The sequence below is a fragment of the Rhinolophus hipposideros genome (assembly GCF_964194185.1).
Source record: "Rhinolophus hipposideros genome assembly, chromosome: 13".
NCBI classification, from domain to species: Eukaryota; Metazoa; Chordata; class Mammalia; order Chiroptera; family Rhinolophidae; genus Rhinolophus; species Rhinolophus hipposideros.
The window spans coordinates 11,985,960-12,012,650 of NC_138059.1; the positions used below are offsets into that span (position 1 = coordinate 11,985,960).

The 26,691-nt window shown below is 32.5% G+C and overlaps 1 protein-coding gene across 3 annotated transcripts in view; it reads left to right on the top strand.

Moving 5' to 3' along the window:
- The window catches only part of TMEM65 (transmembrane protein 65), a 35,963-nt gene extending 9,783 nt beyond the window's left edge, over positions 1–26,180 (top strand). Inside the window, exons 2-8 of one of the 3 annotated variants that reach the window (XM_081070185.1) lie at positions 690–761; positions 9,678–9,722; positions 12,745–12,812; positions 17,596–17,650; positions 18,552–18,594; positions 20,457–20,562; positions 23,488–26,180. In XM_081070185.1, the coding sequence (XP_080926311.1) occupies positions 690–761; positions 9,678–9,722; positions 12,745–12,812; positions 17,596–17,650; positions 18,552–18,594; positions 20,457–20,562; positions 23,488–23,589 (491 nt within the window). In that variant the 3' untranslated portion in view covers positions 23,590–26,180. Of the gene's footprint in view, positions 1–689; positions 771–9,677; positions 9,723–12,744; positions 12,813–17,595; positions 17,651–18,551; positions 18,595–20,456; positions 20,563–23,487 lie in introns of all 3 variants that reach the window. The other 2 variants (XM_081070187.1, XM_081070186.1) reach the window with 2 other exon arrangements.
- The last annotated feature ends 511 nt before the right edge of the window (positions 26,181–26,691 follow it).

A 26,691-nucleotide genomic window follows, 5' to 3' on the forward strand; every position in this document is an offset into this window, starting at 1 on the left:
TCACATTGAAAGAACTCGCAGATATTGCACGACATTGGAAATACAAAGGATAAGTGTTGCCAGCTAATCCAGACTTAGGAAGGAGTGTGCCAATTCCCCACAGCATAGAAAAGATGCCTGCCCCACGTTGTAAGTTATCTGAGGAGTGCTAGCACTGTTGAAGTTGCTTTTGATAATTTCTTTTTGTTTTACAAAGAAAACACTTTAATTTTCAGTGTTTCTAATATTTTAACTTATGGTATACTAAATATTAATTTTACTCTTTTAAAATCTTTTGTATTTATAACAGTAAGAGAGTTAAAAATTTTTTTATTGAGCTATAATTGACATGTAACATTGTATTAGTTTCAGATGTATAAGATAATGATTCGATATTTGTATAGATTGCAAGATATACGTCTAGTTAACATCCGTCACCATACATAGTTCCAGAATTTTTTTTCTTGTGAGAGTTTCTAATGTTTTTTTTTCTTTAAAAACATTAGATTGTAATTCCCCCCATGGGTTATTAAGACTGCTTTGTATGCTTTCAGCGTGCACTGTCATTTTTATAGCCCCACACTACTGTGCAAAGTGAGGACTGCCTATATTCTAGCATATTTCACTTCAGAATTTCATATACATTTTTATTTGTGCATATTTTATTTACTTCATTGCTCGAATTCATTTTGATTTTAAAATATTTTTAGCATGCAGATATCCCCAGCCTGAGATTGCCATTGTGACGAAAGCGAAGGATGTGCCCTCAGCAGAGACCCCTGGTAGCGTTGGTATAGTACAGTCCAAGCTGAACTGACTGTTCATTAGCTGTGTATTGCAAGTAGCAAAGCATCTATGTGACAGAACCTCCTGCTGGTTTGAAATGGCATGCTTTAGTTATAATGATACTCTTTCTTTTCAATCAGTGTTTTAGACTGACTACAGAATATTTATTTTTATTGTCTAATCCTAAACTTTTTGGAATTGATAGAATAATCATTGCATGTTTAATTAACTGCAGGATTAAATTTATGACCTTAACAAAAGACAAAATCACTTATATTTAATTATATTTTAAATGGTGTGTTTTAAAAGTTATTGAAATAACCACAGCAAGAGAGACATAAGAAGCAACAAAAAGTATGGATTTCTTTACGATGAATGAGTAGGAAAAAAGGACCACACAGGGAAATCGTCAGAATATTGTAAGGAGAAACTGCATTTAGGCTTCCAGGAAAATTTCAGGAAAATATTTTCAGGAAAATCAGGAAAAAGATTTTCAGGAAAATATATTTTAAAAATATATTATTGAATAGTTTGAAAGCCTTATTTAATTTCATTTTAAGGCCATTCAGAAAGTTTTTGTTTTAGATTCAGTCTCCATACAGCTTGATATATAACTGAATATTGTATGCTGTGACACTATGGTGGTTAAGTGGAGGAATTGTGGTGTGTGTGTGAGAGAGAGAAAGAGAGAGAGAGAAAGAGAGAGAGGGAGAGAGGAGGGAGGAAGAGAGGAAGGGAGAAATAAAAATAAATATCTTTGTCCCTATTCTATTCTATTCTATTTATTTATTTATTTTAATTAAAGTTTATTGGGGTGACAATTGTTAGTAAAGTTACATAGATTTCAGGTGTACAATTCTGTATTCCATCATCTATAAATCCCATTGTGTGTTCACTACCCAGAGTCAGTTCCTCTTCCATCACCATATATTTGATCCCCTTTGTCCTCATCTACCTCCCCCTCAGCCCCATTTATTTTTGATTACTATTTAATATAGATACATTGCCTAAGAAGTATAACACAGCATATGAAAAGGTATCAGAAATGTTTTGTGGACTAATTGAAATTTTAAAAGGATAAAGGGTAAATACAACTTAGTTTTCTTAGGCTGTATATATATAGTATCAAGAGCAAAAACCAAACTATAAGAACTTCAGAGAACTGTAGAGGCACATAGTATATGTGTACACACATATGTATATATTAACATGTTAGTACATGTCTGCAAAAATGCCCCAGTATACGCTACTTTGCCAATTTTAATGTAATTCTAAAATTAAAATTTTTAACCTCAGTGTGTATATAGAAGTTAAACATTTAATGCAAATGTCTTTTGAAGAATAAAGTTTTAATTTTGAGTCATTCTATAGATTTAATTACCCATCATTTTTAGGACAATGTAGGGAAAAAGAATGATACTTACTCTACAGATGATGGCAAATGATATCACTGGGAAATAAGCTGCCACTGAACAATAACTAAACTGATAGAACTTACCTGTCAGTGATCACCTTTTGGACTCAGTCTTTAGTTATATTTCTACTCACCATAGTGTGCTTTTTCATGAATGTTTAGGTAGTACCCCTCTATATTTTTAATTCTACGACTTATGCCATAAAGAAGAAATATAGAATCAGAATCGAGGGATTGCAGAGACCTAAACTCTTTATTTTATGTAACATGAAACTGAGATCTAGAGGGTTTATGATATATTCAAGATTTGCTGAAAAAAAATGATATGTATGTAATATATATATCTATATGTATAATTTTTTTCCCAGCAAATCTTGAATATATCGTAAACTCTAGATCTCAGTTTCATGTTACATAAAATGAGGAGTTTAGGTCTCTGCAATCCCTCGATTCTGATTCTATATTTCTTCTTTATGGCATAACTAGTAGGATTAAAAATATATGTATTGTTATATATATAATATGTATTTATGTATTATATTAATATATATAACATATATATTATTAGAGTAGGAATTATTGTTCAGTGCTTTTTTCACTATAGTAAATTGCTTCAGGGTTAGCGGGGGAGATTAGTGCTACACTAAAGGGTATCTATTTCTGAAACTAACAGAAACCATGTAATTTTCCCATTCAGAAAATGTTTATTTGGTAAGTGTAAGTTAGTCGATTTCCTCCTCCTTTTAACTTTGATGGATTTTTGAAAATTATATATCTGAAAGGGAATTGTTTCCTAGAGAAAAACGGCAATTTAAAAAGCATATTAATATTTTAGTTAGTTGCAGTCTTATTTCAATTTCAAATATCAATGCATTGCATTACCAGTGTTTTGACAATATTTTATATATTCATATATGACTGAGTCTTGGTTCTTTTATGTTTTTCTATTGAGAATTTATTCATTGTAAGAGAGGTACAATAAGAGAATGAGACTCTGGGTTTTAGACCAGCTGTGTGTCCTTGAGTAAGTCACTTCACATCTCTGGGCCTACGTGGCTGCATGTTCAAAGTGGAGAATTAAGTCAGTAGTTTTTAGTGGGCATACTATTGGCATTTGGGCTAGATAATTCATTATGAAGGACTGTCTTGTGCACTGTAGGAATCTAGAATCCCTAATGCTAGTAGCATTTCCCAGTCATTATCACATCCAAAAACAACCCTGTGTGTCTAAGCATCTTCTAGGGTGACATACCACCCCATGTTGAGAGCCACCGGCAGGGATTTCTAAGGATCCTTTCAGCGCTAACATTCTATGAAAGAATTCTTATTTGGGGAATGACGGGAGGGGAAAATGGTAATGTATTGACTGAAAAATCTCTGCTCCTTCCTAGTATTAAGCAATTTTATTTTAAAATGAATATCTGGGGAATCTATGTAACCATACCCACAGATAAATCTGATGTTCCAAGATGAAGTATTTTTTTCCCTAGCTCTCTTTAAGCTTTCCATCTATAATATAATGTAGCCATGTATAATATACATAGTTATATGATTTTCTAAACTTAAAGTTATATAATACTCTCTATGCCTAAATGTAAAAGTAACAAGATCTGACTATTTTTTAAAAGTTGTACTGTTGTTTTAATTTTTTTTTAAAAAAGGAATATCATTATAGATAGTAATTATTTTCTTCATCTGTCTTCCTTTGTCATGAAGGGTGGGAAGGAATATAGTCTCTGTGTTAAGTAATATATATAATTGTCCCAAGTACACAAGTTAGACATGTAAAAGCAACACTAATCAATAATGTTTGATTATCCAAAAACTCTTCATGAAATGACAGCTAGAAGAGAAATAAATTATTATGCCTCTAGTATTTACTGTTTCTTAAGCTAGAGGTAAACAATGAACAGATTAGTGTATTAATGAGGTTAATAGACACGATGAGTCATTGGGCACCATTCCCTTCCTCATCCTTACTCCCGTCCTTAGCTGTTATGCCACTGGCCGGCCTCAACCAGATTTTGGGTAGTTGGCCTTAAGTAAACTAGTCCAGGCTGCAGTGAAGCCCCAGGTCATTGCGTTCTCCAGGTTGATGAGGTGACAGTAATATGTGATCTAAGGAGAAATTTCTTTGCTACATAATGTATTTGTTGCAATAAACTTAAATACTAAATAAAATTACAGAATGACACTCACATGCTTTTTTAGCTAAAGCATATAGTTTTAAAAATAATTAAGAAGTCCTTTTATAATTATAGTCTTTGTTTTAAAAGACAAAACCTGTTCATTGAAATTTACTAAGTTACCAAGTTTAAGTTCTTTGCTATTTCTAGAGTTTTCATCTTTCAATTTTGAATGTCAGTTTTAATAAGTATATTTCTTAGCCATATTAATGTGTTTCTTTTAAAAAATATTGCTGTGTAGCTTTATAAACCCATTTTGGTGCATGTTTGATTTTTTTGGCATTTAATATGATTTGCTTAAATTATTTTGTTTACAGCATGGTTTGCATTTTAAGTTTGTAATTTTTAATGTGTTATATGTTCATTGTAAATTTTATCTTATTTATTGGAACTTTTGATTCTATTAAAAGTCTAAGCAGCTATTTATAAAGTTCAGAAATATGGGTAATTGAAAACCATAGTCCCCAAATTGTTGCTTAAATATAGTAGCTTCATCTTTGTTTTGTTCTTTTCATAAATCTCTTATTAGGCCAAATTGTGATTTGTGTTGCCAAGTCTACTTACTGGACTTTCAAGGGGAAGATGCTGTGATGGGGCCGGCAGCAAACATTAGGTGGTCAAAAGACCAGAAACTGGATAACTCGGCACGGAAAGAGTATTGAGTTATTTGTAATTAAAGGGACAGTGTGTGCATTAAACTGCTCCTTTTATGTCATCTCAGGGTGAAGTTGCTTTGGCACTGTCCATCATAAATGATTTTGAATTTTTCCCTTGATTTATGATATATGTTGATATCTACATCCGTGGTAACAAACAAACAAGTGAATCACATTTAAAATTACCATTGCCCTGAAAGTGTAATGGAAAACAATACTTTGTTTTTCAGATTTTCTTTTGTTTCAAGTTTGGATTCATACTTTGTAAAATATTGTTAAATTTAATGACATGTTTAGCAATGAAAATGATAAATCATAGTTACTATTGAATAATATAATGCACTCTCTCTGCTAAGGTGCCTAATTCTGTTTCCCAGCACCACCGTTTTAAACACATTTTGTTCTATCATAAAACTGAAATGTGGAAACCACAGGTGTTCTACTTACATTTCTTCTACCAAAATATATTGATTTTTAATTTAAGATGTATCTCTTAGTAATTTATTTAAAAGAGAAATACACCAGGCATAGCTTATCCCAAAAAATATTCTAGAAAGACTTGTATTTAAACATACAAAGTATTTTTCTTATGTTTCCAGGAGTTGTGATAAATATCTAGGGTACCTTTATATAAGGAAAAGATTTGTCTACACTTGATAATAATTGAATATGTTTAAATTCTCAAGGAGAGATCTGAGAGATACCCCATTTCAAATAATTTTCATTTGATTTGATACAGTATAAATGAGCAATTTACAACAACTGCCTTACTTTCCCTCCAGCAGAGACTTTTAAATGTGAAGTCAAAAGGAAAAATATTCCGTATCTCATAGACGCTTGTAGATAATTTTCCTAGCCTATGTATTTCTAAACATGAAACCCTATTAAGAGCAGCTCTTCAAGCCGTTGGAAATGTTTAAGAAAGGAAAAAATGAAAGGACATCTGGATGTTAGTTATTTTTTGCCACTATTATGAATTAACACACTGGGAAAGCAGAACAGTTATTAAATTAAGGATTTTTATGTCCGTGTTCACAAGGGATATTGGTCTGTAATTTTCTCTTTTTTTGTAATTTCTTGGTTAGGTTTTATTTATTCAAAATAAGTTTGGCCTCTTTCCTTTCTCCTCATCTTCTGGAACTCCAGTTGTACATAAGTTGACCTTTCTGCAGTTAGCCATAGGTCTCTGAGACTCTGGTTCCTTATTTTTCTTCAATCCTCTGATTCTGTTCTTCAGATTGGTCATTTTTACTGATATACCATCATGTTCACTTTTTTGTCACCTCCATTCTGCTTTTAAGCCTATTCAGTTAATTTTAAAATTTCAGATAATGTGTTTTTCAGTTCTAGAGCTTTGATTTGGTTCTTTTTTATAGCTGTTATTTGAGCATATTTTCATTTGTCTTTGAATATACTTTTAATTACTACTTTAAAGTCCTTATCTGATATTTCTAACCTTTGAATCACTTCGGATTGGTCTCTGTCTATTCTTTTTTTGCTCCTGAAAATGGGACATGTTTTCCTGTTTTTTTGTGTGAAGTAATTTTGGATTGTATCCTAGTCATTGCTGTAATTATTATGTTACAAAGACTCTGGACTCTTTATTCTGAAAAATATTGATTTTTATTTGTTTTGGCAGACAATTTATTGTTACCCTAACACTACAAACTCTATGTCTTGGGCCGCAGCTCAAATCTTCAGTTACTTTACCTTTAGCTAGGATTTTCTTGGGGGTTTCCCTGCACATGTGTGGTTCCTAGGTCAGCCATATGTTTGAACTGAATGTATGCAGAATTTAGGGCTCCTCCTTTCTGACTGTTATTTCCAGGATTTCCCTCTTGCTTTCCCGTGGCTTTGGTTACCTTGCACCTTTTCCACAGCTTCCTCAGGCCAGAAAGACGGAAGCTATTTTATTAGCAGATTAGTTGTCCTGCATGTTGTGGATTGAGGCCTGTGCTCAGGACAAAATCTGAAACAAACAGGTAACTCATTTAGCACCATGTTCCTTCTAAGTGTTGAGTCCTCTCCAGAATCACCCTAGTTTTGGTCATTTTCCAGTGCTTTCAGGTGGTTATTTATTTATATTGTATTTTAGTCTATAGTTCTATGCAGGAGGATTGGGCTGATAGAAGGTTACTCTGCTAGTGTTGGAAGTAGAACTACTAGAATTTTTTAATTCTAAAAATAGTTGGAAAAATACAGTGTTGTGAAATACTACATTCCTAATGGCCATCTTATTATTTTAAAATAGTCAGAAAAAGAAGAGAAAAATTATGTTTATAATACACACACACACACACACACACACACACACACACACACACACAGTAACTGAAAGAACTGGATTTTCTAACTGCAAAGTGTGCTGAATAAAATACTAGATTAGAATACATTTCCAGTGTAAGTGTAGATAGTTTACATATGTCAGACGAAAATTCTTAAGGTTAAGATATATTTATAGAGAAATAAAGTTGCTAGGGTTTATTGTGACTATTTACAGGGAAGTTATATTAGCAGCCATTACATTTTAAAACCTGTAAATATTGCTGAAGCCTTGGGCTTATTTCCAAGATTGAGTTCTGTTGTGTGCTGTACATCTAATGTTTTTTACTTTTGATACACATTTTGTTTTGATTCAGTTACTATAGCAAAGAAGGTAACTTACAGTGTCAGAGTCCTCAAAATGATCAATTTATAATTTAAACAAATTTTTTTGATGGATACTTTCCAATAAAATTTACACTTTCTAGGAAATGTTCCTTTCATGTTTCCTCTTGTTAGTCCTTAGGTTCTTTGTGAAGCAGGAGGCAGAATCTATGTGTAGATTTTACTTTTCTCTCTGTGCCAGTGGTTTATCTCCTTTACTTTGTATTTCTTTCTCTTTCTTTAAAAAAGTTATTTTTTTATTACCATTAATTTTTTAATCCTATGTGTAGTTAGAAAGAAAGATTAGGATACTGTATACAGTATTTGGTTTTTTCCTCTTCACCACTATACATTATACATTTCCTTAGTCCTCATTTTTAGCAGTTGTGAAATATTTTAAATATTTTGCTCAATATGTAGGGGATTTGAAGAAGTAAAAGCAAGGACTCTGTATACTCTCATTCTATTGGGAAGGTCCTGCTTGTTGAATTTTTAGGTATTTCAAGATGCTCCAGTCAACTGACAAGGCCTTCTCAGAGTGTCAGAACTGTAGGGATGATGAGAGTAATGCAACTAGCAAGTAGTTCTGGTATGTAACCACTTTTGCATGTTTACTTCACCAGAAAACTCTATGGACTACAGTGGTATTCTATATTCCTTGTTAAAAATGTCGAAGACTATTTGCATGCTTTCAAAGTCAATTCTGAGGTAATAGTGCTAGTCAAAGGATGGAGGCTATGTTTTAATAATGAGATGTAAATTCTGCCAAGATTGGTATGTCTTCGTTTCTTAACACTTTTTGAATTTGAACTTTCTGAATTATATATGATAATTGATTAAACTGTAATTATTAGTGTAATTCTTACGGTAAAGCCATTATGGTACTATATGCTTTTTTTTAGTAAAATAACATTCCACAAATATGACCCATACTCCTTTTTCGTATAGCTTATCAATAGAAATCTATTTGCTTTTTACTTTTTTCAAACTAAATTCTCCAGTGCTTATGTTGTCATAGATTATGAATAAGTATTTTAGAAAATGTCTATCCAGTTTGTAATGTATTTCCTTGGAAAATCTAGTTGTCTAAATCTTTAGAACAGAGCAATCCATGGTGTGGATTCTTCTCTATAGGTTTATCAGTTAATTCTGTTGGATTGGGTGAGGATGATGAAGGTTAGAATTCTCTGCCATTTCACCATAGTTTACTCTTGTACTTATACAATGATGAGATTAGGTAGATTGCTTTTTTGTAATAATTGTTAATTTTAGATTTAATGATGGTGCCTGAAGATATCTACTTTGATATATGTACTTGGGAAAACTTTTCACGTTTATTATGATCTATTATAAATAGTATATTGTTGTTTGTTGAATAACACCCTACTTTTTTAGGGCGTTTGATTGTATAGAATATTTTATATTATCCAGTCGTATAGTTTTCAAAACTCAAAATATTTAGTATATTAGCAAGGGAGATTAATTAAGGAACAGAACAAAATCCAGTGAAGTTATTGGTGCAATATATTGCTTTAAAAATATTGTTTTCCTATTTTTAAAATACATCTAGGTTTATTTGAATATTCTTTTTTTCTGTTGTCAATGTTCATTTGTATATGTATTTCTTAAGTCATCTAAGATTGCCATCTTAAAGAAGGGTAATTACATTTTTGAAATTTTTTTTTTACTATAATTAATATAAACAGCCTCATTATTTAGATGCAAGGACTTAAAAAAGAAAAAAAAAGTGATTTATTCATGGCTATAGAGTCCATGGCAGGCTTGTAACTAAAGCTCAGTTTTGTTTTGTAGCCTTGAAATTTAATCCATACCAAGTCATATTTCCTATATGGATAATTTTAGTCCTAACCTAATTAACCTAAAGATAATTTATGAATAAACTGATATTTTCTCATTTTGTAAATCTGCTGGTGTTTTCTTCATTGTAATAAAAAAGAAATCATGCTATAGTAACTAATTATTGCCCCACACCCTTTTTTTCCCCTTTAGAAAAATTGGAAGCTGCACCACCTACCCCAGGACAGCTGAGATATGGTAATAGTTCTATAATTGTTAAATATTGTGCATCTATCTTTTGGACTTGAAATAACTATCATTCATTGATAGTACAAAGGGGTCAGTAAATTAAATCTTTCCAGATAAAGTGGATTATCCTATTTATTATGCTAAAACAAAAGATATTAAGTTGGTTAAGACATATCACAGTAATGTGGAATTTCTAATATTGTCAACCATATCTATTATTGTTTAATTATTTTACCATCTAGAAGTAGAGTTATACTTATGGTAGAGGTTTTCTTAATTCTTAGGAAAAGGATATGTTTACTTTAGTTTGGATTTAAATTGGGAAATTGCCAAACTAGAATTTCTATGCTCAAGGCTAAGTAGAACTGTTCTTTGGTGGAGAAAATACTCTGGCTTACTGTTTGTAGTAATGAAGAAAGTCAAGTTTATTTAAAACCACCAGGAAGAAGAACCTTACGATGCTGCTGGTGTGCTTTTTTTACTCCGTAATGATAGGAATAAAAGCTAACACTGAAGTAATGTAAAACAGTTTGAGATCTTATTATAAAGACAGTAGAAGAAGAGAATTACTTAATAGTGCAGTGAATTTGAGTAGGTTGTCTGTTAAAGCTAAATATTAGATAGATTTGCTAACAACTGCTGAGTTGTAGAATAGTATTTCCCAAAGGAAATTGAAGAAATTACAAAGTGCAAGGAGGTCATTACATACTGGAAAGCAAACACAATTTTTAAAAAACCTATTTAATAGTTCTTTTTTTCTGTCAGAGGTAGAATATAATTTATGTAGAAATAAGTAACTTTCCCCAAATACTAAAGCATTTTAAGAATTCTTTAAGACTTCTCTTTTCCAGGTAATCTTTCCTGATTTTCCTAGATTCATAAAATCTATATCCATAGCATTGGACAATACTGTTATCATTTTTTTGATCATATTGAAATTAACTGTTTATAGAGTTGTGTTTTGATACCCAAACTTCTTGAGGGCTTTATCCTTGTATCTGAAGTGCCAGTGGAGTGTCCAGTACATGTTTATTTACGTTTTTAAAAAGTGTATTTTTTTCTGTGGGTTGACAATACATTTTTATTTATAGGACACATTTATTTAGGTCTAAACATAAAAACATGATATATTTTACATTTTAAAGTGATTATTTTAGCAACGTGCCTTAGTTTTACTGACCAAGTTTTTACTAGGATAGCAGTTTATGTAATCTTAGTTTAATTGCCTTATCACTGAATTTTAAGTTATTTATAACTGGCCAGTTTTTTTAGAAATGCCATCAAAATAACCCCAGCATGTTAAATAATCCCAAAGATTTCATAGTTACTTTGCCATATTTGCATTTCAAAGACGATGGAGAAGATGATTTGGGAGACCTCTCTCAAAAGATATATTTAAGTAGCTTTTTCTTCACTGTAAATGTTTCATTTAGTAAATTTAAAAAATTTTTCATTATACTCTTTTGACCTATCAAATTTGTATTATGTTTTTGGAAATTGGGATTGTGTATTATGTTTTGGAAATTTACTTATTATAAAATTTTGAATGTTTAGTAGTTAAACAACTAGACTTAGGCAAAAAGTCAAAGAAGTAAGACTAGGCAGGCTCTTTAAATTGAAAACTTTCATTTCATTATGCTCGATTTGATTTTTATCCTCTTTAATAGCATTTAAAATAATACCCTGTATAATTAAAAGGATGCTTTTTATCTCAGACATTCTCACTTCATAACAAGGAAGAAATCTGAAATGACCCGGGCTGTATACTTACTGTTTTCCCTGATCTTAATCTTCAGTAGTAGTTGTGGGTAGAAGTGTTTTTTTGTTGTTTTTTGTTTGTGGGTTTTTTGGACTGTTTATTAACCGTCCCTGATTAGTGCAGAACTCATTTATGGTAATATCAAACTTTAATAATTTCTGGATTATATTTTAAGTATACTTTCTGTGAACCTTATTGCATTAAAAAAAAAGATTCTAAAGTTACTGAAGCTGAACACATAACCAGTTGGTTTAAGGGCCTATTTTTTGGATATGGTGTAAAACTCAGAATTTTGATGTTTATCTAAAAAAAGTCCTCAGTTGTACTGATGTTGACTGTACCTTGGAATTTATAGATTAATTAGAATAAGATCTTTTAAGTGTCCCCAACTTTTGATGCTTCATAGTGTGCCTTCAATTCTCTCAATTTGGAATTCTCTTCCTTTCTACATTAGTGGTCAACTTAATTAACTAATGGTTATTTAGCATCTACTGTGCACTAGGCATTCTGCAGTGTGCTGAAGATGCAAAAGTGAGGCTAAATGTGTAACATGTACAGGTATAATTCTTTCTAGTTACACTTCTATTATCTCAGGTTATTCAGATTATGTGCTAGATAGGTGAAGTAAGGTGTGCCTTTGGTAGGAAGAGACCAAGTTACATTTTACTTTAAATAAAATACTGTTTATGGTTTCTGAAAGCATTCACGGATACTGATGCATTGTGGGAGGAAAAAGAACTTGCACATAGGTGTCCGATATAGATGAGAGAATCACATTTTTTTAAACACTTGTTTAAAAAATTGTTTAGTGAGTATAAGTGACCTGATAGCTTCCTTAAATTTGATTCAGGGAAGTTATTATTTCTAATGTGGAGATCAATTGTATGATACCGGTCTTTAAGTGTAAGAGAAACAGATTGATGTCAATAGCAAATTAAACAGGTAATTTCATAACATGTATTTACTTAGTTGTTCTGCCATTAACTGTATGTAATTAACTGTATGTTGTTTGTTGCCAGTAAGAAAACACAAAAATCTAACACAATTATTTTTACATGTTATGTGTTTTTTATTTTGTTTTTTTCCTCAGTATAGTTTCTACCAAGTAGATAAACTTAGAGCAGAAGCAGAATCTTTTGGCTGTGGGGAATGGAAAGCAAATTGCAAAGCTTATCAGTTCTATGTAGGAGACTTTGATCATGTGGTCTGTTTTTGTCATTTTTAAATTACAGAAATCTTAAAATGTGTTTTTCTGTTTTTGATGTTTTTCAGTATTCATCCACAATGCGATACCTTTCGTAGGGTTTGGCTTTTTGGATAATGCAATTATGATTGTTGCAGTAAGTTCTTTCTCTCACTCCTTCTATTTTGAGTTGTAATTAACTGTATGTTAATTACATACATTTTGAGTTGTAATTAACTGTACAAAGAAATGTATGTGGTCTGAATTTTCCTGACATTTGTGTATTGTAAACTATAAAGTTTTAATTAACATCATAATGAATGAAGCTATTTTTTACTAGAATAAGACTATAGCTCAATTTTAAGGCATCATATATGTTAATCATTAAGACTTGTATTAAAGCATTGACAATAATAAACATATTTATTGGGTCTGTATTATCCTGTTGTAGTTTCAACATCCTTATTTAAGAAAAAATTACATAAGATTTTCTGATGTTCTTTAATTGTATTGGCAGTTTACATCATATATGTTATTTGATTAGTTCCCTGTTCAATTTTCCAATGAAAAAATGTTTTAAAGGATGGTTTGATAAGTCTATCCATTTAACACGAATGTGTTTTAAATTTCAGTTCAGAGCACTGTGAATATATACCCCTTCTGTCTTTGCTTCACTGTAGTGTTAAAAAAGTTCTCATTTGCTGTGGTTATTTTAACGTAAGGGTGTCCCTTAAAAGTGTTGTGTAGCCTCAAGGATGGATGATTTACCTTTCTTACTGTTATGTGACACCTTTTGTTAAAGGATACCAATATTGGGTTCAGTTCTAAAGTCAGAAATAAGCCCATGATTAAAATGCAAGTATTCTGAAACTGCACAGTGCTCTATCCATTTTCTTCATTGACTCTAATTAAAAAATATTTTAAATAAATTTTAGCTAGTGTGTAAGAGACTGCTTTAAAAAAATGGAATGATTTGAGGATTATTGAATGTGAGGAAAATACATAGGAGAGATGGAAGTTTGTTTGTCTCTGTGTGTGCATGTGTTTGTTTGTGTGTGTGTGTGTGTGTGTTTTGGAGGTCACACGTACTACAGATGGACATAAATAGAATATTTGGTTTCAAGTAGGGATAACAGGATAATTTACATTGTATAAATTATAAAATTTGCTTAAAGAACATCTAAAACTGGTTCATTTAAGAATGGTTTTATTTGCTATACATAGTCTCACTTTATGCCCATATTATGGGGATCACATATCTAAAAAGTCTGGCCATTCACCTGCTTGAGGAAACTTACAGGGTAAATAGTCACAGAAGATACTCCAGCATGCACATAACTTGGAGATGTTAAGCACCCATTAGATAATTCCATACTTAGCAGGGTAGTCCGGCAAAAGCCTCTAAAATATAATTTCAAAATGCTAGTTTTTGACTGATTTCAACATTTTCCTAATATGTATTTAAGAATCAAATTGATGTCATATTGAATGTCAACTCTAACTGAAAAGTAAAAATAATTACATTAAAAAAAGAATCAAATTGGTCAATTTATATATCTGAATATGAGAAACTTATTCAACCATTTAGAACTAAACTGCCTTTTCTTTCTTTTTTTAAAAAGATTTTATTGGGGAAGGGGAATAGGATTTTATTGGGGAACAGTGTGTACTTCCAGGCCTTTTTTCCAAGTCAAGTTGTTGTCCTTTCAATCCTAGTTGCGGAGGGTGCCGTTCAGCTTCAAGTTGTTGTCCTTTCAGTCTTAGTTGTGGAGGGCGCAGCTCAGCTCCAGGTCCAGTTGTCATTTTTCTAGTTGCAGGGGGCACAGCCCACCATCCCTTGCGGAAGTTGAACAGGCAACCTTGTGATTGAGAGGATGCATTCCAACCAACTGAGCCATCTGGGAGGCAGCTCAGCTCAAGGTGTTGTGTTCAATCTTAGTTGCAGGGGGTAGAGCCCACCATCCCTTGTGGGAGTTGAACCGGCAACCTTGTGGTTGAGAGCCCACTGGCCCATGTGGGAATCGAACCGGCAGCCTTTGGAATTAGGAGCATGGAGCTCTAACCACCTGAGCCACCTGGCCGGCCCTAACTGCCTTTTCTGACATTACTAAAATCTGAGTTGGTTAGATTACTTAAAGAGTTAACATAAATCAAATCTAATTGTAATGAAAACCCCATTGTGATGAATTTGTAAGCTGTAGTTAGACTTGGTGTGTTCTTGACTGGATTGTCTGAATTAAAGTCTTTCTGTGGCAAATATTTTTTTTTTCAATTTTTACACAGCTCACTCAATATTTTAGATTCTCTATTGACAGCCAGTACCTCCCACACTATCTTACTAATCACTTATTTTTTAACCTCAGTAGACCTTAGATAATGCTGAAAAACTATCCTGCTACAGGAAAGTGTTGAGATGATATATTTTGCCCAAAGAGGAGCTCAGGTAGATTTTGAACAGAGATCAGAATAGGGAAACTGGGTAGCCTTGTAGATACTGAGTAAGACCTTCCCAGTATGGTCTTACCATTTCTTTGAAATAAATATCTAAAGTTACAGATATCTGTGTTTAAATTAGAGCTACCAATCCAAACAAAATAAAACACCCACATTCTAGAGCCAAATGACGGTAATATTGTTCACTATTTTGTGTTGTTACTCAGGGCTGTGTCTCATCAGTAGCATAAATGAGAGTTTATAGGCCCCAGATGGCTGACTCCAATTCAGTAATATTTGTTTTCCTACTTTACTCTGAAATCTAGTTTCAGGGACTTATCGCCAGGTTGTTATTTATATAACACTGAAATAAATATTTAAGCCACTGACTTCAACACCTGATGAAGAGCAATAGGTGTGACAAAAATACTGTCCTGTGATACTGGCACACTAATTTAGGGACAGTGAAATTTTCCAAATAGTCTTTGTAGTAGACTGCGGAGACTAAAATACATAAATAATATTAACTATAGAATCTGTGAAAAGGGAAACAAGTGATCATTATTACAAGAATTTTTTTAACTTAAAAAAAACACACACTGATAGCCTCCTAACATTGTGGGACAATGTCTGTTTTAAGATAGTAAGTTAAGAAGATATTTGATTCTTCTTTTCTATCATGCCGTTGACATTTGATGTTTTCCTCTTTCCTGTTAGGTGTTCTCTCTGGGCTGCTGATTCCCTAGTTGTCATAAAATCAAATTTGTATATAACTTCTTGTAATAGATTTGACCTTTATTGGTAGCTGCTGTTCATACTAAGCTTTTGGTTTCATAGTTTTTTTATTATGTTTTTAATGTTATTGGGATGCTCTTTGTAACTTAATGTGGTGGGTTTTTTTTATTACTATTTTTCTTACAGTTTAATTAAAATAAAATGTATTAGAATTCTAAGCTAGATTAATTGTATTAAGGTAAGGAACCAGGTATAACTTTAAGACAACCATTATTAAATTTGTTTATAATTTCTAACTCACCTGTTAACATGAAATTTGATGGAAAATATAAAGGAGTGATTGTCCTTCACCTTCAAACCAACTTTGACTTTATATGAGGCTTTTTATACTGTTAGAAGGACCGTCAATTTCCTTAAGTTTAGTCAAATGATTAAGTACTTACATACTTTTTAAGTACTTGTATTACAGAGTCTCCTTAGGTCTTTTTTAATGATTAATTGCTGTTAAGGATGCTGTATTTATTTCTTATACACTGTAGCTGTTAGGTGCTTCTCTTCTGTGTTAAAGTTCCTGTGGTTGACTTTGTTTTTTTGTGTGTTTTTTTTTAATCCATATATAAAGATACACATCTTTATTCTTTGTGCCTGTTCTTTTCTTTCATTCTTCAGAAATCTCTTTCTTTGGGTATCTTTACAACCTTGTAATTTTAACTGCTTGGGAGACTTTTGTGCATCTGACTGTTTGGAATATATAAGAACTGTATTTTAAAGCCATGGAACCCAAAGGTCTACGGGGAAAAAACTGCGGAAAACTTAACTCAGCTTCTCTTCAGTTTTGTAAATAATTGAGTAATAAAATATTTCTACGTACCAGATAGGGCATTTTTTTTCTTCCACAAATATCTTTGAGATTAAAAAATTTTTTAAGCATCAGTATTCAAGAAAGCTTTTGGAGATTAAGTCCATTTATGGCAACATTGCCCAAGGATTAGAACTAAACTAGCACAACACATCCGAGAATTTCTTCTTTATTCTATGCAGTAACCCATTAGAATAGTTTAATTTTTTCATGTGAGTTCCTTCTCTTTAAAGTTAGAAGTAGAACTAAAAGTATGAGCCCCTCTTTTCTTCAGAGGAATGAGATAGATACAGAAAGTCTTAAATTCTCTCAATAGATAAGTTCAGTGGAAATATTACAAGGAAGCCTCATTTTGTTGTTGTTGTCATTTTTGTTGTATTAAATGCTATTGTCACTTATAAATGAATCACATAGTCTCATTTCATGGTTAAAGAACTAAGTGTTATAAGGATAATTTTCAACATCTATGAGCATTTGGGTTCCTAGAAGCTGGTTTAGTTTGCCTTTTTAATCATTTATAGAGTAAATAGCAATAGTATAGATGTATCATTCAGAATTTAAAATTTAGGTGAGTTGGTCGACAGTGTTCAAAGAGCTTTAAAGCATCTTTCTCTTTGATAGGAAAATATAAATTCCAGATTCTTAATGATTATGTTGCTATGTGTGTTGATATTTTTTATTTTTATGAAAGCCTGATTTTAATGAATAAAATATTGATATTATTTCTGCATGAATACATATATTAATAGAGTTAATGCATTATATGTACATATTTCTGCATATTTTGTATATATGATTTTGCTAAAATAACATGAGTTTATTATTTTACCTGTTTTTATTAATGTTTTACTATTCTTGTATAGTCACTTCAGCTTTAATTTTTAAGATTAATTTCTTTGTAATTATTTTTCAGGGAACCCATATTGAGATGTCTATTGGAATTATTTTGGGAATTTCAACTATGGCAGGTATTTAATAATAGTAATGTAATTATTCCATTGTCTGTGTTTGTATAAAACATGTCAGTAGGTAGGTTGGGTTTAGAAGAGGATAATTTGAATGAGTTTACTCATTGAAATGTCTCATATTTTATCTCCTATATCCTAGTCCTCTAATTCTTAATTTTGTGTATGAAGCACTTTTTTTTCCTGAGAAATGTTAGGTACCTTGTATTAGTTAATGGGTAACAATAATCTATATTAACTATGTTAAAGGTTTTTCTTAATTCAGTGTTACCCTAACAACTTTCTACCCTTTTTCTCTATTAGATTATTTATTTTTAAGTTGGGTAGAGAAATTAAAGAAGGAAATAAAAGATGGAAAATCTTTTTGGTTCTCTCTCTTTCTCCTCCGCCCCTCACCCCCACAGTTAACACTGTTCTGTTCTTCATGATGGTGAAATTTGGAAATGGTTGTGTGTTGTACTCATTGTGTGGAACACATGAAATAGATGAGTTAATGAAAAAGACATTTCTTGATTTTCTTGAATTTCAGTGCTGTACATATGGCTTTACTCTTTATCTTCCAAATATCCAAATTCCCTTAAACAAATACTATCTGAAAGTTACAGCTGCAAAATATTGTACAGATGTTTTAATATTAGAGCCAAAATGGAAATTGGCTGCCACAATAGGAAAAACCTGCTGCTTTTTCCTATTCCTAGGTAGAATGCTATAATCTCAGAAGAATTGTTCTATTTTGAAATCTTGAGATTCAGAGCTACCCAATGAGTTACTTTGGATATAATTATAATCTGAGAAATGTGACAACTCTTCCAGACCAGTGCTTTATTGATTACATACTGAGATATTATAATGATTTTTCTGACTTCCATGTAACAATTCACTTGTCCATTTTTCACTTTTTTAGCTGCTGCTTTGGGAAATCTTGTGTCAGATTTAGCTGGACTTGGGTAGGTTCATTCATTTATTCGTTTGTGTATGTGTGTATATACTTGCTCTCTTTCTTTTCTCCATTCTCCTCTGATTGAGAAAGCTAAAGGGACATTTATTTTTTGTGTGTTTTAGAACTAAATTTTAAAATTGAATATTTCTAAATCAATAGCACTCAATCTTTGTGTGTATCAAATCCAGATGCCTGGGTCGTACCCTAGTCATACAGCGTTAGTGTTTCTGGGCATGGGGCCCTGACAGTCATATTTAATAATCTTCTCAAGTGATTCTGATATATGCACACATTTTTGTAAAACTACTGGAACATAAGCAGAGTTAAGTATTTGTGTATATTTTAGACATTTCCAAGGGTGAGGCAGGATTAAAAGTAAGAACCCATCATTATTCCACCCCTCTCTCCTCCCACTAAGCCCAAAGAGAAGAAGGGATATGGCTCAAATGTGAAGATACTGACTGAATGGGCATGTTTTCCAAATAGAGGGGCTTTCACAGGGAATAATGGCTAAGCACACATTTGGGCCCGTTTTTGTTCTTTTTACTCCACGTGGCAGGAATGATGAAACAAACTGAGAATGCCTGCTTCGAAAAGGCCAGTTGTCTCTCTTTCTATTTTTACATCTCTCTTCCAAGCGGCAGATAGTCTGGGCTCCTTCCTGAGTTTGAGGAAGCCTGGGAAGGACAAATTAGACTAAGTTGGCATTAATTATTGTAATAAACAATACTCTGTCTTAATCAGTCTTTGGTTCTGTTCCTTCCTTCGTTCATTGGAGCAGTAAGTTTTGAGATTTGGATTTGGGTCTGATAGAAGTCTATTTAGCCCTCTAATCTAGACAAAGGCAACTTTGTAAGTGATCTAACCATATATATTAGACTTCTGCACTGGAGTTGGGGCCAAAGCTATTATTAAAAACAAAGTTTCTTTGCTTTTGGGCCAAGGCTGGAATTTTGTATTCCTGAAATTCCTGACATAAATCTATAATGATATCACCCCTTAAACATTCCATTTCCCAGTTTCCAACATTAAGGTTAATAATGATATAGCTACTGTGATAACTTTCTATATATTTAATAGAACCAAATGATCTAATAGATTTTAAGGCCATTTAGTTTTAAATTGCATCATAAAAGGATTATGTTGGATCAGAAATAGAGGTTTTGTTGGGAGTGTTTATATTTAAGAACTATTTATTCTCGTGCCTTTCAAAAAATGTCATTAAATAACAAATACCACATTTTATAAATTCTTAGATGCACAGTTATTTTAGACAACATGTCTGACATTGGGATCCATCTTATAATTGATGGTATGCATAGTTTTAGTTGGCAATTTTTTTCTTCCTTATAATTCATAAAGTAAGATTGTATCCAGTAGGTGATGGTGACTTAGAATTGGTAAATACTTGAGATTGCCCTGAAAATTCTAGTCTGTTTTTCCTATTATATCAATCTGATAAATTTTGGAAATTTTTGCTTTCTGATGACAGTTATTAATTTATATCATATGTTAAAGTGCTTTACTTTGAATTTAAAATAAGTGCATAAGTTATAATTGTTGCAAAAAAGTTTTATATACCTTGAATTGTTTTTTTTAAAGTTAACAGTAGAGCATAATTTTTAAAAGTAAATTACTTTACCTATGTATTAAATACATAGATATGAAAATAGTTTTAAGCTGGATATATTTATTATACACAATAAAAAATGAACGTTGTAAAAAAATGTTTATACCATTTCTGGAGTGCCAATTACAGGTGTAAGATTACCTTGTTTCTCTCTGTAGTAATTAGTTTTTACTTATAGAAATGAGGACATTTGTATGTCTCTTTAAAAACTCATATGCTGTCCTCACTTATTTTTAAAGACTTGCAGGCTACGTTGAAGCTTTGGCCTCCAGGTTAGGCCTGTCAATTCCCGATCTCACGCCAAAGCAAGTTGACATGTGGCAAACACGTGTTAGTACACATTTGGTAAGTACTTTATGTGGTTTATGGTAGTGACTTCAGGCTGCCAGCATACGACACCGTATAGTTCACTCCCTTGAGAAATTTGAGATTAAAATAGATTTCAGTGGAGTTTTTAACAAAAATTGTCAAAGCCTTGCAATTTTCAGAGGAAGAATAATTTTTTTATTGACTTATTTTTTGTATTTTTAAAAAATTTTTCATATGATTCAGTTAATCTTGAGGAGTATCAGTTATGTGCAAGACAGAAAATGAATAATAAACTATAGTTCTTTTTAGGATTGTTTAGGTTGAGAACAAGACAGTTAAACACATTATAATTTAGCATGGCATATGCAGTAAAAGAATTGTACACTGTGCTACGCATTACAGCAGTAGCACAAGTAAGAGAATTAACACTTTGTGGGTAGAAATTTGTTTTGGTGGGGAGATTTCTTGGCAATTTTGACATCTAAGCCAATTTTTAAGTATACTGACTAGCAAGTAGAAATGAAAAAAACAGGGTATGTTCAGAAAAATACAAGAAATTAGGTATTGCTTGGTATAATATGTAGTAGTTGTGGACAGAAGCAGCGGTAGAAAACAGCATTGGAGACGGAAGACAGGACAGGCATTTTCCTGTTTATGTATAAACCGTGCTAAAGAGCCTGAACCTCGTACCTCGGTGATGGGGTACTAGTGGATCTTAAATAGGAAGGAGACTGGATGGATCACAATGTCACCAATTAAGTCAAGAAGAAAAGGAGGAAGAACACGTTTGCGAAGAAAGAGAATGAGTTCTGTTCTGGACACATTGAATTTGAGATGCTAGTAGGATATTCAAGTGGTGACACCTAGTAGGTATTTGGATTCAAGGCCAAGGGTTAGAGAGGTCTGAATTAGAGGTGATGAGTATTACCAGTCATTCATTCAACAGATATTTATTGTTTACTTTCTATACCCAGGGTACAGACCTAGGAGTTTTTACTCTGTTAACAAAACAAGATCTTTTTTCGGGTGGATTTTACTGTCTAGCAGGGGGAGAAAGACAACTGAAAAACATGACAAAATATTTAGTATATTAGAAGTTCGCAAGTGTTAATGGGAATTAAAGAAAAAAAGAAGCCAAGCAGGGTGAAAAAGGTTGGGAGTACTAGGATGGAGACAGATTGCAGCATTAAGTAAGAGGGTCACTGCAGGCCTCACTGAAAAGGTCGGAGATAGTTCATACCATGGACGAAGGTGGTGGTATAGGGTAGTGGTTCTCCAAGTGTGATGCCAGGACCAGCTGGACCAGCACTGTGTGGGGACCTCCAGAAATGCACATTCTCAGGCTCCACCTTGGACCTATCTGTTGGTGTATAAATAATTATATATGTGTGCGTCCATATCTTGCAATGTGTAGATAAATTAAAGTGAGACTAGCTAGCCAATATCAGCCAGCGTTGTTGAGGAATAAGGGTATTCTAACATTCTAGCAGTTAGGCTTAACATTTTAATGCTATAGTTGGGCTCAAGAGAAGGTTATTTTCCTGAGGTCTCCTTTTCTCACATAATCGATAATTCTGTTTTCTTTCTATATTATATGCAAGTCCATTTCTCCTCTTCTCTGACAAAAGCACCTCAATTACTAACTTGAATTTGTGTGTGTGTGTGTGTGTGTGTGTGTGTGTGTGTGTGTGTGTGTGTAGAAATCCCCACAAGCATATGGATTCTATTCCTTAGTTGTTAACTCTGCTTGTTTTATATTAGGAGCAAATCTTCTACTCTGTATGTAACATAGCATTTGGTTATAAACAACCTGAATTAGTTGAAGTTAGTGATCAGCCATCTAGCTATGACATAAGCTAACTCTGAAATTCTCCCATAATATAATATATGCCAATACACCTGGTTCTAACTCACATAGGTTGTATGTTAAAACATCATTTGTAATTTGATTGTTTGAAACTCTGAAAATCTTTTCCTGTAGAACAGTGTTACAGATATACTCAGGTTTTCAGGTTGGGCAAATGTAGTTAACTATAGGGCCTGGAGGATCAGACGACCTGATGATAATGTGTAAGTAACTGTTTTTACAATGGAAAAATGTTTCAGGTCCTGGGTTACAGAGCCAGAAAAGGGTATCTTCTTTCCTACCTCCCTGCTCTACTGACTTTATGTGCCCTTGAGATAATTGTGTCGGAACTCATTGACTGGCATTCCTAAAATGCGTGGGAGGAAGGCATTGGTTTTCATGGATGATAGTAACAGGCATGCTAAGAGAATGGTGGGAAGGGGAGAGGGGTCTATTAGCAATTGTCATTTCATATAGAAGGGGCAGTCAGGAATCCAACGCAGAATATATTCTCCCTAGCTTATACTGGGGGTGCCAAAAGACAGTATACACATTTTAAGAGATGTTATCTATGCTCAAGCGGTAGTTCACCGTAATCAGAAGTGTCTGGACGCTGACGGTAACCACTATTGAATACCTCAGATGTGATTTGTATTCATCTTTTGTTATCAGTATTTATTATCAAAATTTTAATAGGTTTTTTTCCTTTCTTAAAATGTGTATACTTTTTTTTGCATCCTCTGTATGAATAAATACAAATGTTATCGAAGGTCAAAATAAAATCTGGGTGAGGTTTTTCTTTCCTGTCTTCCTATCTTCTGACATTAAAATATATGTATATTTTTAAAAAGTTTTTCTACTTGAATATTTCTTCAATGTTATTTTTATAACAATTTTATAAAAATAATTTTTTCTGGTTGCTTTGAACTTTAAATACCATTGTTTTATAACCTTTTTGTAGCATATTTTTATGTTTAAGTTACTATGACAAAAAAAATGCAGTCACACTTGAATTTTATAGTATGTAGTAATTGTTTATCATAGATACTTAAGCAAGGATTTCTTTTACCTGGATCAAATAACTTTCAAAAAAATGTTTTCTTTTGTTTCCTTAGGGCAAAGCTGTTGGGGTGACTATTGGCTGCATTCTAGGAATGTTTCCTTTGATTTTCTTGGGAGTAGGTGAAGAAGATGAAAAACTGGAAAAGAAAAATTAACCCTCTTAGAGTACCTATAAAAAGATGTAAACTAATGTACCTCAATTATTAAATATTCTGTCACAACATTTAGGAATTAAGAAGTAACAGTGTATAGATATGGGATCAAATAATTGAGCATGTATTATGGAAAACACTAACTTATTGTGGCTTGGTTTTCATAGGACATCTTTTTTAAAAAACTGTTTAGTATCATTTTGTGTAAATTGTTGAAATGCTTTTTTCATCAGTGGCAGTCAACATTTTACCTTTTCCTTCTCTTTCTTTATATATCAAAATATCATTTAAGTATTAATCATTGGTGTACTGTACAGACTTGGGGTTTGCTTATTTGTTACTTAACATGTGTACATGCACGAAATCATTTTCTGTTGTTCCCTCTAGTTACAAATTAACCTGACAATTTTTCCAAATTACTTAAGATGTTTAATATCAGTTGAAGATATTTTTTTTACCCTCTTTTTGGCAACATCAGTTTTATACTATTTCACAGTAAACATTCACAATTATATAATTTCTGTCATTTTTGAACTCTCACATCTATTCAAAATAGATGCAGACTTTAAGTATTTTACAGTTTTAGTACTCATTTTAATTTTCTGACCTTACTGTCTGAAGAACCAGAGGTTAATCAGAGTGAATAATTATGTGGTATCTCTACTACATAAAACTATATATGTTAAGTGTATTATTTCTAGTTGATTTTTTTACTTTTAATTTCTCAAGTTTGAATAACTACATGATGTTTTCTGACTCCTGAGAGGAAAAAAATGGTTATTTTAGGGTAATTTTAATGGGGATTGTGGAATTAGGGTGAACTAAGGAGGAGTTTGACATGACACTTAGAAATTAAGAGGCTCAAAAACATTTTTTTCTTAGAGAAATAGAAAATGGGAACTGTCAAGAAGGTTTATGGTATAAGTGGTCAAGTTGACATGATGTTTGTAAGGTTAATGAGATATGAATTATATTGTTTGGGAAAGATTTTCCCCCCCCAAAGTGTCCTTTCCTCTAATTGAATGAGCCTGTATACTTCATACTCATAATCCTGATGTTGTGTTGTATCTGGTTTAGTGAATTTTATTTCTGGACAACTTTTTTTGAGGTGAAAACTAAATATTTTATATTTTGTGTTTTGCTATATATTCTAGTAGTCAAAAGTTACATGAGTTGAATTTTTTGGTCATTTTTCTTCTTTTGTGGTGTTTAAATCATATTCTAGGTTGAAGTTACTCATTTCCAGTCTTGTATATCTGACTTAAGTATAACCATGTATGAGTCATAAACTTAAATTTTGTGAACCCTTAAAGTTTGTTAGCATGTGGCCTGTTACGCATGCTAGAAAATCACTCTTACTTGTAGGAGTAATTAAACACATCATGGAGGAGAAAAACTGAAATTAAAATGACTATTTGGGCCACTGAAATTATTTATGTTGGTAAATAGATGCAAAAGAAGGGAAACTTATAAGATGGCCACATTTACAACTATCTTATTTGGAAGTTGTATTTGTATACATTTACTTTGAGCTCTTATTTTTCAGAGGAGCTGTTTTTTTCCCCACAAGGCAATTTGTCATAAAATCTCTTCTGTGCACTTCAAAATAATTTAGTGCTATCCTTCAATCATAAATTTTTGAGGGAAAACATAAATTATACAGTATAAAAATAAATATGTACCATTCTTGTTCGTACAAGTAATATGCCAGTCTCATTTGATCAAATTAGAATTATAGAACTTGATATCTTAAACAAAAGTGTAGTTTGTATGTATCTTCCACGTAATACCATATACACACCAAAAATTTTTTTTTATTATTTCAGATGAGAGGACTAGAGCGCTTATTAATTTTTTTTTTGTAAATGTTTACGTGCTGTTGTCCCTAACTTGTATATTGCCAGTCCTTTCTGTTTTCTAAAAAAGCGTTTTATTGTGGTGCTTAAACTTTCTTCTTATTAATTAAGTCCCATATCCAGAAACCTTGCCTGTGAGTTTAGAAAGGGCTTTTGATTATTGGCTTTTTTTTTTTCTGTTGAAAATAACCCAGTTTTACAGAATCTTTTAGTTTAGCTGATGTCTACAGAATTATTAAGGGTGTCAAAACATGGAACATATAACCTTCATATGAAAGATACTTTAATTTATGAACACAATAAAAATTTGTATCATTCAGTTAATTTTCAAAAACTGGAGCCCTTTTGTCCTTAACCTAAGGTACACATTTTTTCAAGACCATATTCTACATTAGATGATGCTTTGCACAAAGTGATTTCTGAAAAACAGTTCCCTTTAAGATAATTACTTCATATAATCATTGTTTTACGTAACTTGACATGAAGAACCTTATTTCGGATTGAAACTGGAATTCTTATTTCTTGTATTAGCTATTTCTTTATTACAAGCACTGTAACTGGTTAAATGCAACATGAGCTTTTTTAGTACTGTTTGAAATTCATGTTGTCCATGTATTATGATTTATTGACTTGTTGATGCATGTAAATTGGGTGCATTTTGTTGCCACTGTATGTTAAATGGTGACCAATGTTTTTACAAAAGAATTGAACAACAAAAAAATCTTTTAAGAAATTTGGAATGTGGTTTTGATTTTTGTTTTAGATTTTATTGGGGAAAGGGAAAGGACTTTTATTGGGGAACAGTGTGTACTTCCGGACTTTTCCAAGTCAATTTGTTGTCCTTTCAATCTTAGTTGTGGAGAGCGCAGCTCAGCCTCAGGTCCAGTTGTTAGTTGCAAGGGGCGCAGCCCATCATCCCTTGCGGGAGTCGAGGAGTCTAACCAGCGACCTTGTGGTTGAGAGCCCGCGCTCCAACCAACTGAGCCATCTGGCTACCTGGGAGCTGAGCGGCAGCTCATTGACTTCATTCTAGTTGAGGAGGGCTCGCTGGCCCATGTGGGAATCGAACTGGCAGCTCAGTTGCCCAGAGCTCGCACTCTAACCAGTTGAGCCACCCGTCCTCGCCTGGTTTTGATTTTGAAATTTGATTTTCTTCCTCATCTCAGACCACCTTGGATATTGTGTTGCTATGGGAAATAGGATTAATAGATGCAGATTTGTTACAGGGTTTTAGCAATGTCCCTGAGAC